At 36.1% G+C, this 16,801-nt stretch overlaps 1 protein-coding gene across 1 annotated transcript in view; it reads right to left on the bottom strand.

The window, feature by feature from the left end:
- Window positions 1–16,801, bottom strand: part of GBE1 (1,4-alpha-glucan branching enzyme 1) — a 334,927-nt gene that overhangs the window by 99,265 nt on the left and 218,861 nt on the right. The window contains exons 8-10 of the mRNA XM_056135449.1: window positions 9,751–9,866; window positions 6,921–7,048; window positions 1,578–1,676 (exon numbers count right to left, since the gene is read on the bottom strand). Of these exons, the coding sequence (XP_055991424.1) occupies window positions 1,578–1,676; window positions 6,921–7,048; window positions 9,751–9,866 (343 nt within the window). The remainder of the gene's footprint in view (window positions 1–1,577; window positions 1,677–6,920; window positions 7,049–9,750; window positions 9,867–16,801) is intronic.

The following is a 16,801-nucleotide window of genomic DNA, read 5'->3' as shown; positions in this document are numbered from 1 at the left end:
TTTAGCCATATAGGGTGCTGGATATCTAACCTGAGCTGGGTACATGCAAGGCAAGTGCCTTACCCACTGTCCCACCTATCTAGTTTCCCCAGAAAATGTTTTAAAATAGCAAATATAAAGTAAAATCCCAGGGGTACAAAGCTAGAAAAATCATCAGCTTACTAGACATCTAAGTGTAAATGATTTCATTAAACACTTGAATTTGACCTGGTAATACTTAACAGGACATCATAAATGGAGAAGCAGAAGTTGTGTGTCAAAGTCTTGACCTGCACATATTGGCTTAGGGTTGAAGAAATAGCTGACTGGAATGCAATAGCAACTTGCTCCAATAGTATTGTTGAATAAGCACAAAGCAGAGGTCAGGCATGCAGGTGGTTAAAAAAGAAGAAGAATAGTGAAAATAAAAACAATTCCGATCCACATTTGAATAGAAGAACTTAGTACAATAAGTATATCTGAAACAAAGTCAACCATTTCTACTATTCTATTTTCATATCACTAGTTCAAAGGGTTCAAGATGCTTGATTCCTGTATGATTCCACATATGTAACACATGGTTTACCTGGCACTTAGAAATGTTCTAGGAGCCAGAGTAATACTAAAGCGGGTAGGGCATTTTTTGTCTTGCATGCAGCTGACCTGGGTTAGATCCCCAGCATCCCATATGGTCCTCCAAGCACTGCCACGAGAAATTCCTGAGTACAGAGCCAGGAGTAACCCCTGAGCATCTCTGAGTATACCCAAAAAACAAAAACAACCAAAACAACAACAACAAAGTATAATTATATGTAAGATCTTTGTCTATGAAATAACTTTAGAACTTTAGGAAAACATTCAATGAAATACATATAATCCAAAATCACTAAGATGTCACTATGTTACTATTGATAAAATGGTGTTAGGAAGAATGCACAAGTTATCAATGTTATCACGTACATTCTGATTCATGGAAGAAACTTTTATATACTGAGAGAAGGAAGGCATGAGTGAAAATCAGTTGAGCAAAGACCACACCCATGAATAAAGTTCTGTGAATTAAGGAGTAACACCTGCAATACTTGATGGTTTGCAGACAGAAACAGATATTTTGATGAAGCTTAGAGTGTTTTAATTATTCAACATCAAAGCTTCATAGAACAGCAAAAATAAGGCAAAAGTCCATTCAACAGACCATATTTTAGGCAGGACTCCAAATTTCCCCTTATCTGAATAATGCGAAGATGAATATTTTAACTTAGATATTTTAGCAATCTAAGCAGCACTTTATTGAAAAGTGATAAGAGGTGCTGGTGCTGGCAGACAGCTCAACTAGGAGCTGTAGCAGAGGGCTCAGGTGATACGTTTAATACCACAAGGTCCCCCAGCATGGCTAGGAATAACCCCTATGCAACAACCGGTGGTCAAAAAAACAAATAAACAAAGAATAAGTAAAAATAAAAGCAATGACAATCCATATTTGAATATAAAAACTTAGTCCAATAAGTATAATATGTGGAACTAATATATATATTTAAAAACAATACATAAGCCAAAGAAAACATAGTATTCACAGGAAAGAATAAATGAAATCATACCTGGATCCATTTATCTGGAATTGCCATGGCTAATCGATAGTCAAAACCACCTCCTCCCTGAGAAATTGGACAACAGAGAGCCGGCATTCCTGAGACATCCTAAAACAAAATTTGTCAGCATTATCAGTACATATTGTAGACTTTTTTCCTAAATTCTTTAATTTTCTTCTTACACTAATACCTGTTCCAACAAATAAAATAATAAGGTGGTGGTGGTGATCATTTTAGAGTATTTTAGCAGCAGAATTGCAAAGGCAGAGGGAACTATGGCAGCCTATCTCATTTCCCAGCCAAGGATTTTGCCTGATGAGCTGTAGGATGACTTTGATCTTACAGTGTAGCACTGTAGCACTGTCCTCCATTGTTCATCGATTTGCTCGAGAAGGCCCAGTAATGTCTCCACTGTGAGACTTGTTACTGTGTTTGGCATACTGAATACGTCACTGGTAGCTTGCCAGGCTTTGCCATGTCGGCGAAATACTTTTGGTAGCTTGCTGCAATCTCAAAGAGGGGTGGAGGAATCGAACCCGGCTTGCTCGGCCTGGTCGACTGTACTCAAGGCAAACACCCTACTGCTGTGCTATCACTCCGGCCCATCTTACAAGGTACATGATTTTTTTTTTCCTGAATTTTACATCCAGAACAAAAATAAGTTAAACTATTACTGTTCAATAATTTCACAGATTTATATTTAGGTGTTACCACTTTTTATTGTTATAGCACTTATCAAATAAAATAAATGAATATAGGTGGCTGGAGCAAAGGGACAGCAGGTGGAAGGCTAGCCTTGCAAGCGGCCAGCCCAGGTTCAGTCCCTGGTATCCCCTATGGTCCTCTGAACCCTACTAGGAGATCCCTAAGCATAGAGTCAGGAGTAATCCCTGAGTACAACCAAGGAGGGCCCCAACCAATCAAGCAAAATACATGTAGCTTACAGACACACACATATATCTGTTAAAATTGCTCCTTCCTACAAAGCATTCACATGAACTAAGACTTGGCTTCAGACGAGGTAGAAAGGGGAGCCAGAACATGAAGAGTGAAGAATTAAGATGGCTTTCACTACCTACTTTGAAAAGACCTTTGAGGTTATCTAGCAAATTCTTTATACTTAGTAGCTACAAAACAGAAGATTATTAAGGTGAAGGTTTAAAGAAAACATTCTCAATGGTAGAACCAGGACTTAGATGTCTGGCCTTTCAATTCAACAATGTCTCTCAAATAAATCTTACCATCTCTAGATAAGAAGCAGATGAATATTTAAGCCAAAATGAAAGAAAAACAATACAAATATAAGGACCCAGTTATAATAACATGTTAATATGAAAATGTGATAAACTATGAGTCAAGTACTATCAATTCTAAATTCATATTAGCATTCAAATAAGTCACATTGTTTGTTCTCTTTAAGCACTGTCTTATTCAATCTTCCTTTCTGCTTGTTTAGAACAATTTGTTTCAAAACAGAATTCTGCATTTTTCCAGTTTTTATTCACACTAACTGCTGCCAAATTAACATCTTATGAGACAGTTTGCTACTACCTTTCAAACACTTTCAATAAACAATAATCGAAAAGCTCAAATCAGAAAGCTCTAAGACTCACTTCAGGAACCAAAACAATCATTATTTGCTGTTTAGTTATCTGTTTTCTCACTCAACTGCTAGATCATAAGATTCATAAGGGTCTGCATTTTTAAAAAAAATTTTATTAGTGAAACACCACGAGGTACAGTTGTAGACTTACAAATTTTTGTGCTTGGATTTCAGTTATACAATGATAGAATACCCATCTCTCCACCAGTGCCCATTCTCCACCACCACTGATCCCAGTATCCCTCCCACCCCCCATCCCCCCATCCCAACCTGCCTCTGTGGCAGGGCATTCCCTCTTGTTCTCTCTCTCCTTTTGGGTGCTGTGGTTTGCAAAAGAGGAATTGAGTGGCAATCATGTTAGGTCTATAGTCTACTTTCATTATGCATCTCCTATCCTGCGCGGATCTTCCCAACACCCTTTATTTGGTGCTCCCTCTCTATCTGAGCTTCCTTTACTCCTAGAGTATGCGGCTGGCCTCCAAGACATGGAGTAAACGTCCTGGTACTTATCTTGGCTATTCTTGGGTGTTAGTCTCCTATTTTGTTACTTTATGTTTCCCAGATGAAAGGGTCTACATTTTTTTTGTTATGGTGGTGGTGGTCTGCTATTGTTTACTTATAAGAGGAGAGATTCCAGAGTAGTAGAGCATAATTAGCAGGTAGTAGATACTTAACAAGTATCTTCTGAATGAATAGACTTAAGGAACTATCAGGAGTCTGCTGAGTGAATAGGACGAAGGTATTATTAAGAGCAATAAGACATAGAATATGATACTTGGGAGTTCTTATTTATTTATTTATTTATTTGTTTGTTCTTTGGGTCACACCCAGCGATGCTCAGGGGTTACTCCTGTCTCTGCACTCATGAATTTTTCTTGGCAGTGCTTGGGGATGCCAAGAATTGAACCCAGGTTGGCCATATGCAAGGCAAATGCCCTACCCGCTGTACTATCATTCTGGCCCCAATTGTTGGGAATTCTTAAACTAAATCTAAGTATAAGAAACATACTTTAATATCAAAAATTAATATGTGATACAGTTTGAATAGTGGTTAACAGAAGTACACTGAGTTAAACAAAGAGACTGCACTTGTCCATTATTATTTCCCTCTGCCTCAGGTTCTAAATACTCTGTCTACTTAGCACAAAGTATTATATAATGTATAAAGTATTATATTTTTCTTGCTGTTCATGTCGAAGACATTTGCATTTATATTATAAATAATCCATAATATGTCCAACTACTTACTTATATAATTTTCCTCACTTCTCATAAGATGACCCATATACCAGTTCTCTTAAGCTCAAATACTCTCTATCTACAACACATAAAAGCCTAAAAATCCACCCAGAAAAAAACAGGCAACAATGAACATCTGTCCTCTGAACTCCAAAAATAATTATATTTTTGTGAATGAGAAGAAAGTAAAGCAGATAGTGGGACACATTCAAAGGTAACTAATATCTTTGTCAATCATCTTATTTACATTATACACAATAGCTTATAAAACTGAAAAAAGATGGATTAACAGTAAGCCATCATTTTTTTTAAGTTGCAATTATCAGGTAGGTATACATTTCAAATACACTTTAAATAGCTTTGATTATGTAATAGCTAGAATTTTTATAAATATTCCGATGGGGAAAAATCTCAATTACAAATAGTTTTAATTTGATAAATATAACATTGTGGAATTTTAAATACATTCTAGAAATTTTAATTAAATTCAATTTTAATATCTTCATTACAAACCATTTCAAATTATATTATACGGTGTCATACAAAATTGCATTTATTTGTTACACAATATTTTTTTTTTGTTTCATGAGGATCAATTCTACATTTTGAAGAGACTCCCACTAGACAGAAAAGTGATGTATTGAAATTGAAGTAGTTTTCAATTTAAGTAGAATAAATTGAAGACAAATCTTGTTTAAAAAAGATCTAAAACCAAGTAATATAAAGTAGGCTAAAGTCTCAAAGTTTCATAGGTAGAAACATTGATAATCAGACAAGAGCTCCCTAGTTGATGAAACTATTTTACTTGCAATGAGTGGAAAGATCAATGTAACAATTTTAAGTCCCATATATTAAATAATTGCTTCTTTTTCTTCAAACCCTTTTTTGATCATGCTGTCATTAATTGTTTATAGCAATTTGTCATGTGTAATATCTCCACTTTGAATTGCCATAAAAATAATTGACAAAATAATTAACTTTTTGATGTTTGAAAGATAAAATTAAAGTATATGAGAAACAAAATCTTAAAATATAATTTGATCTTAAAAGATATTCAGCACATGAAGTACCAGCACAATAATTAGCAAGACTGATAAGCTATGACCAAGTATAGGGATAGAGAGAGTGAAAAAAAGCCATTTATCAAAATGATATCATAATTCTAGGATTTATTTTTATTCCACTTAAGATAATTTTCATTCTAGGAATTTAGAGCTGCCAATTAATTCCCAGAAGATATTTATAACAAACACAAATGATCAGAAGAGAGTAATTGCTCATTCTCTTGAGACACAAGAAATTCATAGCATTTAATTAGAAATTTTGTTTTCTCAAATGGGCTGGAGCAATAGCACTGCAGGTAGGGTGTTTGCCTTGCACACGGCCGACCTGAGTTTAATTCCTCTGTCCCTCTCAGAGAGCTCAGCAAGCTGAGAGTATCCTGCCCACATGGCAAGGTTTGGCAAGATCCCTGTGGCATATTCGATATGCCAAAAACATTAACAACAAGTCTCACAATGGAGATGTTACTGGTGTCCGCTCGAACAAATTGATGAACAACGGGAGGACAGTGACAGTGCAGTGCTACAGTTTTCTGAAATATGATAGTAAAAATCAATGAACGATTTTTTGATTTTAAAAAATTCTACAGAAAAAAAATGTCACGAATGCATTTAATTCTGATAAAGAAAAATGGTAAAAACACATCTTAATCCTTTGAAAGTCATAGTATATGTCAACCCCTACAATATATACAGAACAATTTTAACACATTAAATTCAATTTTAATAATAATTCCTAGCTAGAAAACTTAGAAAACCAGAGGGATTTTAGTACTCAATCTAAATTAGCATAAGCATTTAACAAACTTCTTAATTTATCACATTTATCACCATGAAGGGAATTGTCAATTATGCATATACCGAATTATATCATTATGGTGCAGCCTTGGGACAGTTAATCATGAGTCTTCAGTAATCATGAATAACTAGTGAACATTTGGCAATCCAAGAGCAGTAACGTAAACAAGAAAGGTAATCGCATCAGAACAAGAAGCTTCATAGAAGCTCACAAGCAGTGATCCATGCCATCTCTAATGATTAAACCAGAAAATTAGAAGAGAGAAAGAGAGAGAGACAGACAGAGAGAGAGAGAGACAGACAGAGAGAGAGAGAGAGAGAGAGAAGCACATTAATATTCAATTCCTTACTCTGCTGAAGGTCTCATCGTAAAAAGACCTGTCCACTTATTAGAGTATTTTATTTTCTAACCACTGGCTTTTTTTTTTCCATGCAATGATGAAAAGTAATTAGTGTACATTATCTACTAATAGGAAACTATTGAATTCTAAATTAAAGGCCAGCCAGCCATACAAGGTAGCAGACCTCCCATGAGGATACAACTTCATTATGCAATTATTGACAAAATAAAATTAATTATTCAAATAGTATATGCTGGGAAAATGTTCTGTATTAAAGGGGGTTGGGGGTAGGAAATCATTATAGCCATACCTCAGCTATTGTGATAGAATCTGGATACAATGTGTGAACCAAATGATTGGCCAACATGAGATAAATCAAGGCATCTTCATCTACTTGGAGTCCAAAATATTCGTGGTAATCACCTGAAAAACCTTGACCTAGAGAAAAAGTATAACAAAATCAACCAATATGAAGGCATTATATTTACATAAAAGTGCTAAATTTAAGTAAATTCTCTCCCCAATTAATTGATAGCATTTTTGTTGTAACAACAAAGTATATGTGTCTCCTGGCTACAATGTTATCATGAGCAAAAATAAGACCTAGCTTTAAAAAATATTCCATGTGAACATTCAAAGTTCAAACAACTCTATGATTTAACTTTTTTTTAAACAAAACTAAACAAAATAACTACAACTAGTAAAGAAATAACTTTAGTTGTTTAATAGCCACACATTTAGTGCTCATGGACCCATCTGATACTAAGGATAGAATCCAAGCTTCAAACAAGCAAATTATGTCCTATAGCTGAACTGAGCTCTCTCTCAAATAATAATAATAATAATAATAATAATAATAATAATAAAACAATTTAACTATATTTCAAAGGAAAATATTTCAAAGATAAGTCTAAATATAAACATTTAGGCACATTTTTGTCACATCACGACCTGCTAATTTTTGTTCGCCTCTACTGTGAGTGTCACTATCCTCCCATTGTTCACTGATTTGCTCGAGCAGGTCGAGTAACATTGTGAGACTTGTTACTGTGTTTAGCATATTGAATACATCATGGGGAGCTTGTGAGGCTTTGCAGTGCGGGTGAGATACTCTCGGTAGCTTGCTGGGCTCTCTGAGAGGGGCAGAGGAATCAAACTCGGGTCGGCTGTGCTGGCTGCGTGCAAGGCAAACGCCCTACCTGCTGTGCTATCGCTCCACTACTATATGCTTTTTTAAAAAAAATATTGTCTTTTTATTGAATCACTGTGAGATCTACTATATGGTTTTAACAAAATTAAAAACGAAATGCATACAATTAGGTCATTGTTACATTGGTTTAAATGTTTCAACTTAGGGATTATAGTAGAGCAGGTAAAATACTTCTCTTACACATGGATGACCACAAGTTAAACTCCCAGCATCACATATGTGCCTCAAAGTCATGCCAGGACTTATCTCTGGGCACAGAACCAGGAGCTGGGCCTCAGCACCACCAAGTGTGGCACCAAAACAAACAAAAATTTAAATAAATGTTTCAACACATACAATCTGAATTTCCTATGAAGGCAAAATCAGTTAATTTCCTCCAACATCCTTCTAGATCCACATTCCCCTACATCCTAGTTTTTGGTGTTACAGTATACATCATTCATTTGGGATTAGAGTCTATCTCTACTTAATATATGAGCTAAGTACTTTGACCCTGGGGTTAGCTTTCTTTCAACTTTATTTGGGATACATGTGCAGGATACAGTTTTAGTTGTCTTTTGTTGTTGATGATTTTCTCTCTTCTCAACAGAGAAACAAAATATGTTATATAACTCAGAAATTTTTATCTTACTTGGACATTCTACCCATCAAAGCATATTGAATATCCTTCAGTTCATTTCCCCGACTTCAAAATTCTTTGGAAAAAAAATCTCATTCCTCAATAGAGAGAGATCTGGATAGGATACTTGTTTTAGTCTAGGAGATAATTTTTCTTAAAATTTTCCCTGCCTACCTTTTCTATCCTCTCAATCTGCTTCTCTCCAAACTGGAGAGTTTCAATAAAGTCTGAAAGACTGTACAGATTCAACTTCTTTCCCCAGAGCAGTTCACAAGAACAGCGCCATGTCAAAGAGCAGAGAGCAGCACACTTGACAGAGATTCTTTCCTCCTTTTTTGTGGATTGCCACTAAAAAAAGCAGCAACTGTTTACCATGTTATCTAGCAGGGGATTGGAATCTCTGATGCATATTATTTTATATTGATTTTATTCTGAAAGATCTGACTACTATTTTATTATAGATAAAAAATTCAATTGAAACTGAATGCATCTATATTCAAAATATGTTTTATTCAGTGTATAATATGCAAAAAATCATACATTCTCAATTTTTTTCATATTTTTACTATTTTCATAGAAATTATGGTCATATTTATATATATTTTTTGAATGGGGAGTAATATTTGTGTTTTGAATCACACCAGGGGGTGGAGGGGGAGTGTCAGAACTTACTCCAGGTGTCAAGGAATTGCTCCTGGCTGTGCTTGGGAGACCATATGGGGAATTAAGACTTGAAATCAGGTAGATCACAACCAAGGCAAGTGTGTTATCCACTCTAGTATTGTTCTGATCCCATTATGTTCATATTCTAAGGGTGTAAACTAAATATTTTCTTAAAACAAAACCATTTTTTAGGGTTTTGGAAGATAGTTCAATGGGTAAAGTGATTACCTTGCATACATTTAAGTTAGGTTCTCAGCACTACATATTATCTTACAAGCTCACCAGGAGTGATCTCTGAGTCCACAGCCAGGAGCAAACCCTGAGCACGGCTGGGTGTGGCCCCCAAACAAACAAAACAAACAAAAGAATGGATTTTAAAGCTTTTACAAATATAATTAATGTTATTAAATGGGCACTAAGAAGACACTTTTCAAAAACGGCATTATCATCCACTTTCTTATATAATGTAATTTCCAATCTCTTGTAATAAAAAAAACTGATAATAGGAAAGAGTTCCAAAGTGAAACTAATGAAAACAAAGTCAAAAGTGGCCATTAGAGCATTTGTAGTTAAACGCTATGCCTTTTTGGACTCATTTGGTAAAACAGAAAGTCATTAGTCGTGTCTATCAAATAACAAGTTACTTACCCATCCCGTGATGGTGATAAAGCATAGATGTGACACCATCAAAACGAAATCCATCAAAACCATACTCTTCCAACCACCATCTCAAGTTTGATAGCAGGAAACGTAAGACTTCCCAACTAAAATTAGGCACATAAAGATATAAACACAACTTACAAATGTTTTCTACAAATGGTATTATTTAAAATTATAAATCTCAATCTTAAAAATCATAATGTTCAAAGAACTGTACATGATACAAAAATTAAAAACTATTAGTGATTTTTTATTAGTTTTATAAAACTTATTCCAAAAAAATTAAAATTTTCAGCTGTGTGCTCTCTTAATATTTGGAATAAAAGGCAAACTATGTAAAAATTGGGTTGTAAGTCTCAACATTCCACTTCATTAAAATGCTATGTCTCCTACAAACTTACATGGATTATTACTACACAGCAGCAAAAAATAAATAAAATCTCTGAATTCTCATAAAGATTTTTCATGTAATATAACCTTTTTCCTTTGAGAAAACATAATTTTATCATTAGTAGAAAGATTTCTTTAATGTTTTGTCTCCTTACATTTTTTCCTCATCCTACAATTTTAAACATTCAATTCAGAATGGAAACAACATGAAAAAGAAACTTTTGAAATCAACCACAAGATAAGCATTATTGCATTTACCAGAATTGTTTTATAAGGGGGAAGACAGAAAATCTAATTACTAAACTCCACATGTTCAAAAAGTTCTACAAGTTTAGGAGTGCACCATCCATAAAATCAGGAAGAGAATAAAACACTGCATAACTCAATTAAAAACACTGCACGAAGCAAGTCTATTTTGGACAACTGGAAAAAGGGCACCATCAATTCCTATTTTCTGTAGTCATATAGCTATGGTTGAGTTCTCTATCTTATTATAACTGCAGTTTTAAAACTCTAATACCTCATTTAGTTTAATGACAAAGCAGTAATAGTGTACACAAATCTTTAACCCAGTGGAAATTTATGTCGATTTTTTAGACCTTCCATATATTAAAGAACAATCTGACATAAGTGGAGCTTCAGTCATCACAAACAAACCCAATATTGTAAATCTAAACTTTGAGGGCTGATGAGTGTTGTTGGTAATTAACAACTTTAAATAAATTACTCAGCTTAAAAAAAAAACAAACTTTTTATTAAAGAAAAACAAATGAAAGAAATTTAAAGAAATTGTAAATCTATGAAATTTACTAGCTATGAAAGGGAACCTGGCATATCTCAATTGTTAGGCCCAACTCTCAATAACAGTAGATTACTACTGATTCCTATTGATACATGGTTTAAAGAAAAAAATGAAGATAAAAGAAATGAGGGTCAAATAAAAAGAAGTGAAAGTCAGAAAAATGAAATAACACAACAGGTAAAGCTTTTGTTACATGCTAGCCTCAGGCTTACTCCTTGGGACAAAATATTAGTTTTGTTCCCTGAGTCCTGCCAGAGGTGATCCCTGATCACAGAACCAGAAGCAAACCCTAAATCCATTGATGTGGTGCAAAAACAAATGAGAGAGAGAGAGAGAGAGAGAGAGAGAGAGAGAGAGAGAGAGAGAAATCAAAAGACCGAGGTATTGTAGAAGTGAATTAAATTAAAAAAAAAACTCTAATTTAAAAAACTCTAATTTCTGCAAGAATTTCCTTTTACTTTATTCAAAGTTGAATAAAATAAGCTTTACTTTCAGGAGCAGTTTTATATTCACAAGAATAAAATGGAAAGTTATAGAGTTTTCATACATGTCCTGCCTTCACACAGGCATATACAGGTCTCTATTTGGCGTTTATTACCACCCTCCACCTTCCCTTCACGGTTTATGAAGCTGTGGTTGCAATGACCAGGAATTGTACACACATCTCCTGTGGTGTTCACACATACTTCAGCAGTGGGCAATGCCAGGGTCACACATCTGGTCATGGTACTAGCACAATTGGCCAAGGGACTCGCTTATGGTCACACCCCTTTACCGCGTCTCCATCAGGTTGCTGTGCCTACTGATCAGAGCACTGATCCTATATGTATACTTCCCAACCTTAGTTCTCATCAAGATTTGCAGCCCTACATTATGGTACTTACACAAGACTAGTTTAGTGCAGCTGTAAGGCAATCAGCAGTACAGACAGAACTCCCAAGCTGACAATGGATGCCAGTATTGGGCTCTGCACTCAAATGGCACTGGGGTCTGAATTGACAGCCATATTCTTACAAAGTAGTACTGTAGCACTGTCCTCCCATTGTTCATCGATTTGCTCGAGCGGGCACCAGTAAAGTCTCAATTGTGAGACTTGTTGTTAATGTTTTTGGCATATCAAATATGCCATGGGGGGCTTGCCAGGCTCTGTCATGCTGGCGGCATACTGTCGGTAGCTTGCCAGGCTCCCTGAAAGGGGCAGATGAATCAAACCAGGGTTGGCTGCATGCAAGGCAAACGCCCTACCCGCTGTGCTATCACTCCAGCTTACAGAATAGGCATTCTAAACCCATGAACTTTTCTTCTAGACAGCAGACTATACTTTTCCTTTGACAAAGGGGGATCTCCCAAGTGTGGCTCACAGTGCTCATTGGTTTCTTCCTGGCAAAGCTTGAACAATGAGCCATGGCATTCAGTGGCAGCACCTGAAGAGGTAGAGCAGTTCAGGTCCTGTAAGCTAGAGGACATTCAGGGTTCTACTCAATGGTGCTCAAAAAAGAGAAGAGGAGGGGGCTGTTGGTCATGCTTCAAACTTAGGTCCTGGTACGAGGTCTCCTGATGGCTGAGCTAGACCCTGACCCTCTTCTACTCAAACAAGGTTATTCCATAAGTATTTCCAAAGAAAGACAAGCATAAAAAATGTTTTTTTTTAAAAAGATCATAGATATCAAATTCTGCTATTTTATGGACAATATTAATTTTACTTTTAAAAGTAAACAAAATTATTTTTAGCCAAAGACGTTGGAGTAGGACAGAAGTCCATTTAAATATGAAACATCTTGGGTAGATGAATGAAGATGAGAACACACAAATTAGAGATCACAAACTATCTGTAGGCTTCATCTGTATAGCCTAAAAAACTTAAAATTTTTCCATTGGAGTTTTTATATATATATATGTATATATATATATGGGCTGGAGTGATAGCACAGCAGTAGGGCGTTTGCCTTGCACGCAGCCAATATGGCCGACCCGAGTTCGATTCCTCCGCCCCTCTCGGAGAGCCTGGCAAGCTACCAAGAGTATCTTGCCCGCACGGCAGAGCCTGGCAAGCTACCCGTGACGTATTCGATATGCCAGACACAGTAACAACAAAGTCTCCAATGGAGACGTTACTGGGCTCGCTCGAGCAAATCGATGAACAATGGGAAGACCGTGACCATGACATCTATCTATCTATCTATCTATCTATCTATCTATCTATCTATCTATATCATGTGCTTTGCAGCTCAACTCCATACAACTCTACAATTTTCTTACACCAAGTTAATTTACTGATTTACATCACAAGTCTGGGCTTGTAGATATTTGCTTCTAATTTCTAACACAAACCACACACTGAATGTTTCCTATGAAGACTTATAGCTTCAACATTTAAAACTGTGCCCAAGTTACTATAAAAGAAATAATTTCTAAAACAAACAATACTGTAATTCAAAGGAAAAGAGAAGAAAAGAAGGTGTAAGTCTAAAAATTCAAAAGAAATCACTGCTCAATTTTATCATTCTTAGTTAAGTGTAGCTATACTAAATGTTTTCTTCATTCCTGTTACACCGTAATAAATCTGTTCACTTTTTTAGTCGACAATTTTTTAAAAACAATTAATTCAAATATTATTGGAAAGAGCAAAGTTTTCTATAACTGTGAATAGAATGATTCGTGAAAGAAGAGAAAAAAATTCTGTCAAAATCAGAAGAGATATAATAATGAATTTAGAGCACAAAATTTAAAAGTCCAAATATGTTTAAAAATAAGAAACTCCTTAACCTCAAAAATTCTCTTAAATTGAAAATATGTTCAAACAATAGTGCAGTGACATATATGACAAAAGCATCAACCTTAACAGTACTATGAATATATAACCTTAATAACAAAATATTTACATTGGTATATAATAAAAGACATAGACTTCCAGAAGAAAAGCAGGTTCTGGACATACTTAGTGGTTCTCAGGGCTTAAATCTGATCTTTTTACTTTTTTTTTTATTTTTTGTTTTTGATTTTATTGAGTCACTGTGAGATAGTTACAAGTTTTCATGTTTGGGTTACAATCACACAATGATCAAACACCCATCCCTCCAGCAGTGCACATTCCCCATCACCAATATCCCCGGTATACCCCCCCCACCTTTCCCCTGCCTCCATGGCAGACATGATTCCCCATAATCTCTCTCTACTATTGGGCATTATCGTTTACAATACAAACACTGAGAGGTTATCATGTTTGGTTCTCAGAATGGTAAAGAATATTTACCCAATACCCATCTGACAAGGGATTAATATCCAGGACATACAAGACACTAGTAGAATTGTAAAAGGAAAAAAAAAAAAAACCTCCAACCCCATCAAAAAATGGGGAGAAGAAATGAACAGAAGTTTCCTCAAAAAAGAAATGCAAATGGCCAAAAGGCACATGAAAAAAATGCTCTACATTGCTAGCCATCAGGGAGATGCAAATCAAAACAACCACACCACACATCTCACACACACATATCATCTCACACCACAGAGACTAACACACATTCAAAAGAACAACAGCAACCAGTGCTGGCATGGATGTGGATGTGGGAAAAAAGGGACACTCTTTCACTGTGGTTGGGATGCCCACTAGACCAGCCCTTCTGTAAAACAATATGGACAATCCTTCAAAAACTAGAAATTGAGCTTCCATATGACTCTACAATACCACTTCTGGGAATATATCCCAAGGATGAAAAAAAGCAGAGTAGAAATGACATCTGTACCTATATGTCCATTGAAGTACTGTTCACAATAGCCAAAATCTCGAAACAACCGAAGTGCCCTAGAACAGATGTCTGGTGAAAGAAACTTTGGTACATCTACACAATGGAATACTATGCAGCTGTCAGTAGAGATGAATCATGAACTTTGCTTATAAATGGATAGACATGGAGAGTATCATGCTAAGTGAAATGAGTCAGAAAGAGAGGGGCAGACATAGAAGCACTGCACTCATTTGTGGAGTATGAAACAACATAACATGAGGCTGACACCTAAGGATAGTAGATACACGTGACACATAAGATTGCTCCATAGTTGGAAGCCTGCTTCATGAGCAAAGGGGAGATGGCAGCTGTGAAAGAGAAGGGATCACTAAGAAAAAGATGGCTGGAGGAATCAGTCGGGATGGGAGATGAGTGAAGAAAGTGGATAAAAGACCTCTGGTCTCTTTTATTTTTTTTCCTATTTTTTTTATTAGTGAAACACCATGAGGTACAGTTATAGACTTACACATTTTTGTCCTTGGGTTTCAGTTATACAATGATCAAGTACCCATCCCTCCATCAGTGCCCATCCTTCACCACCACGGGTTCTAGCATCCCTCCCACCCCCCGTCTCCCCATCCTACCCTGCCTCTGTGGCAGGGCATTCCCTTTTGTTCTCTCTCTCTCTCCTTTTGGGTCCTGTGGTTTGCAAGAAAGGCATTGAGTGGCAATCATGTTTGGTCTATAGTCTACTTTCAGCATGCTTCTCCCATCCTGAGAGGATCCTCCAAACACCCTTTATTTGGTTCTCCCTTCTCTATCTGAGCTTCCTTTTCCCCTAGCACATGTGGCTGGCCTCCAAGTCATGGAGCAAAATTCCTGGTACTAATCTCGGCCACTCCTGGGTGTTAGTCTCCCATTTTGTTACTTTACGTTCCCCAGATGAATGCAATCTTTCTGTGTCTATCCTGTTCTTTCTGACTCATTTCGCTTAACATGATACTTTCCATGTAGTACCACTTGTATGTAAATTTTATGACTTCATCTTTTCTAACAACTACATAGTACTCCATTGTGTAAATGTACCAGAGTTTCTTTAACCAATCATCTGTTCTTGGGCACTCAGGTTTTTTCCAGATTCTGGCTATTGTAAATGAATAATGGCATCTGCAATGAACAAACAAGTGCAGATGCCACTTCAACTATACTTTTTTGCCTCTCTGGGATATATTCCCAGGAGTGGTATTGCTGGGTCAAATGGGAGATCAAATTCTAATTTTTTGAGAATCGTCCATACTGTTTTCCAAAAGGGTTGGACCAGTCGGCATTCCCACCAGCAGTGAAGGAGGATCCCTTTCTCGCCACATCCGCGCCAGCACTGGTTGCTTTTGTTCTTTTGGATGTGGGCATTTTAGAGCTCAGGGATCACTCTTGGTAGAGTTTGGGGTACTATATGTGGTACTGAAAATCTAACCAGACTAGCTCTGTGCAAAAAAAAAAAAAGTTCCTTAACCAGTTCAGTCACATTAACTCTATGACCCCGTTCAAAGGAGAGCAGTCTAGTCATGCTATGTCAATTCTTTACTGCATAGAACCTCACTTTCGTTATAGTATATAATTATAAAATGGTTACTAGGAGTTATCGGTGGAAACTTTACTCCCAATGTCATTCTTTAATTTTTGAGATAATCAGACCTCAAAATCAAGTGGAAAAATCTTAAATATGTTATAAATCTAAGTACATAAGGACCTCTGGCTAAAGCATTCTGTTTTGCACTCTACTCTTCAGCAGTTACATGGACAATGAAAGCTTAAGCTTATACATGAATGAACTAGTTCTGTGAATCTAAGGTTTGAGTTTAAAATAGGAGACCAGAAAAAGCATCAGAAATATATTACCAGAGAAAATACAAATTTCTGAAAGATGTCTATTACTGGCTCTACCACCATCATTTGCAAATTCAGCACCCATAAATTATTTTTCCTTTCAGAGGGAGGATTAAAGAATGAGAGGGACAATGATATATACCAAACTATGGATAAATTGAAAATACTGTTAAATGTGTTTGGCAGTAATAAATGAACTGAATCATCCCAACTGAATGGTTTGCCTTTGGTCAAA

This window comes from Sorex fumeus, unplaced genomic scaffold (genome assembly GCF_029834395.1).
Source record: "Sorex fumeus unplaced genomic scaffold, SorFum_2.1 ptg000115l, whole genome shotgun sequence".
Taxonomy (NCBI): domain Eukaryota; kingdom Metazoa; phylum Chordata; class Mammalia; order Eulipotyphla; family Soricidae; genus Sorex; species Sorex fumeus.
This window is presented reverse-complemented; position numbering and strand designations above follow the sequence as displayed.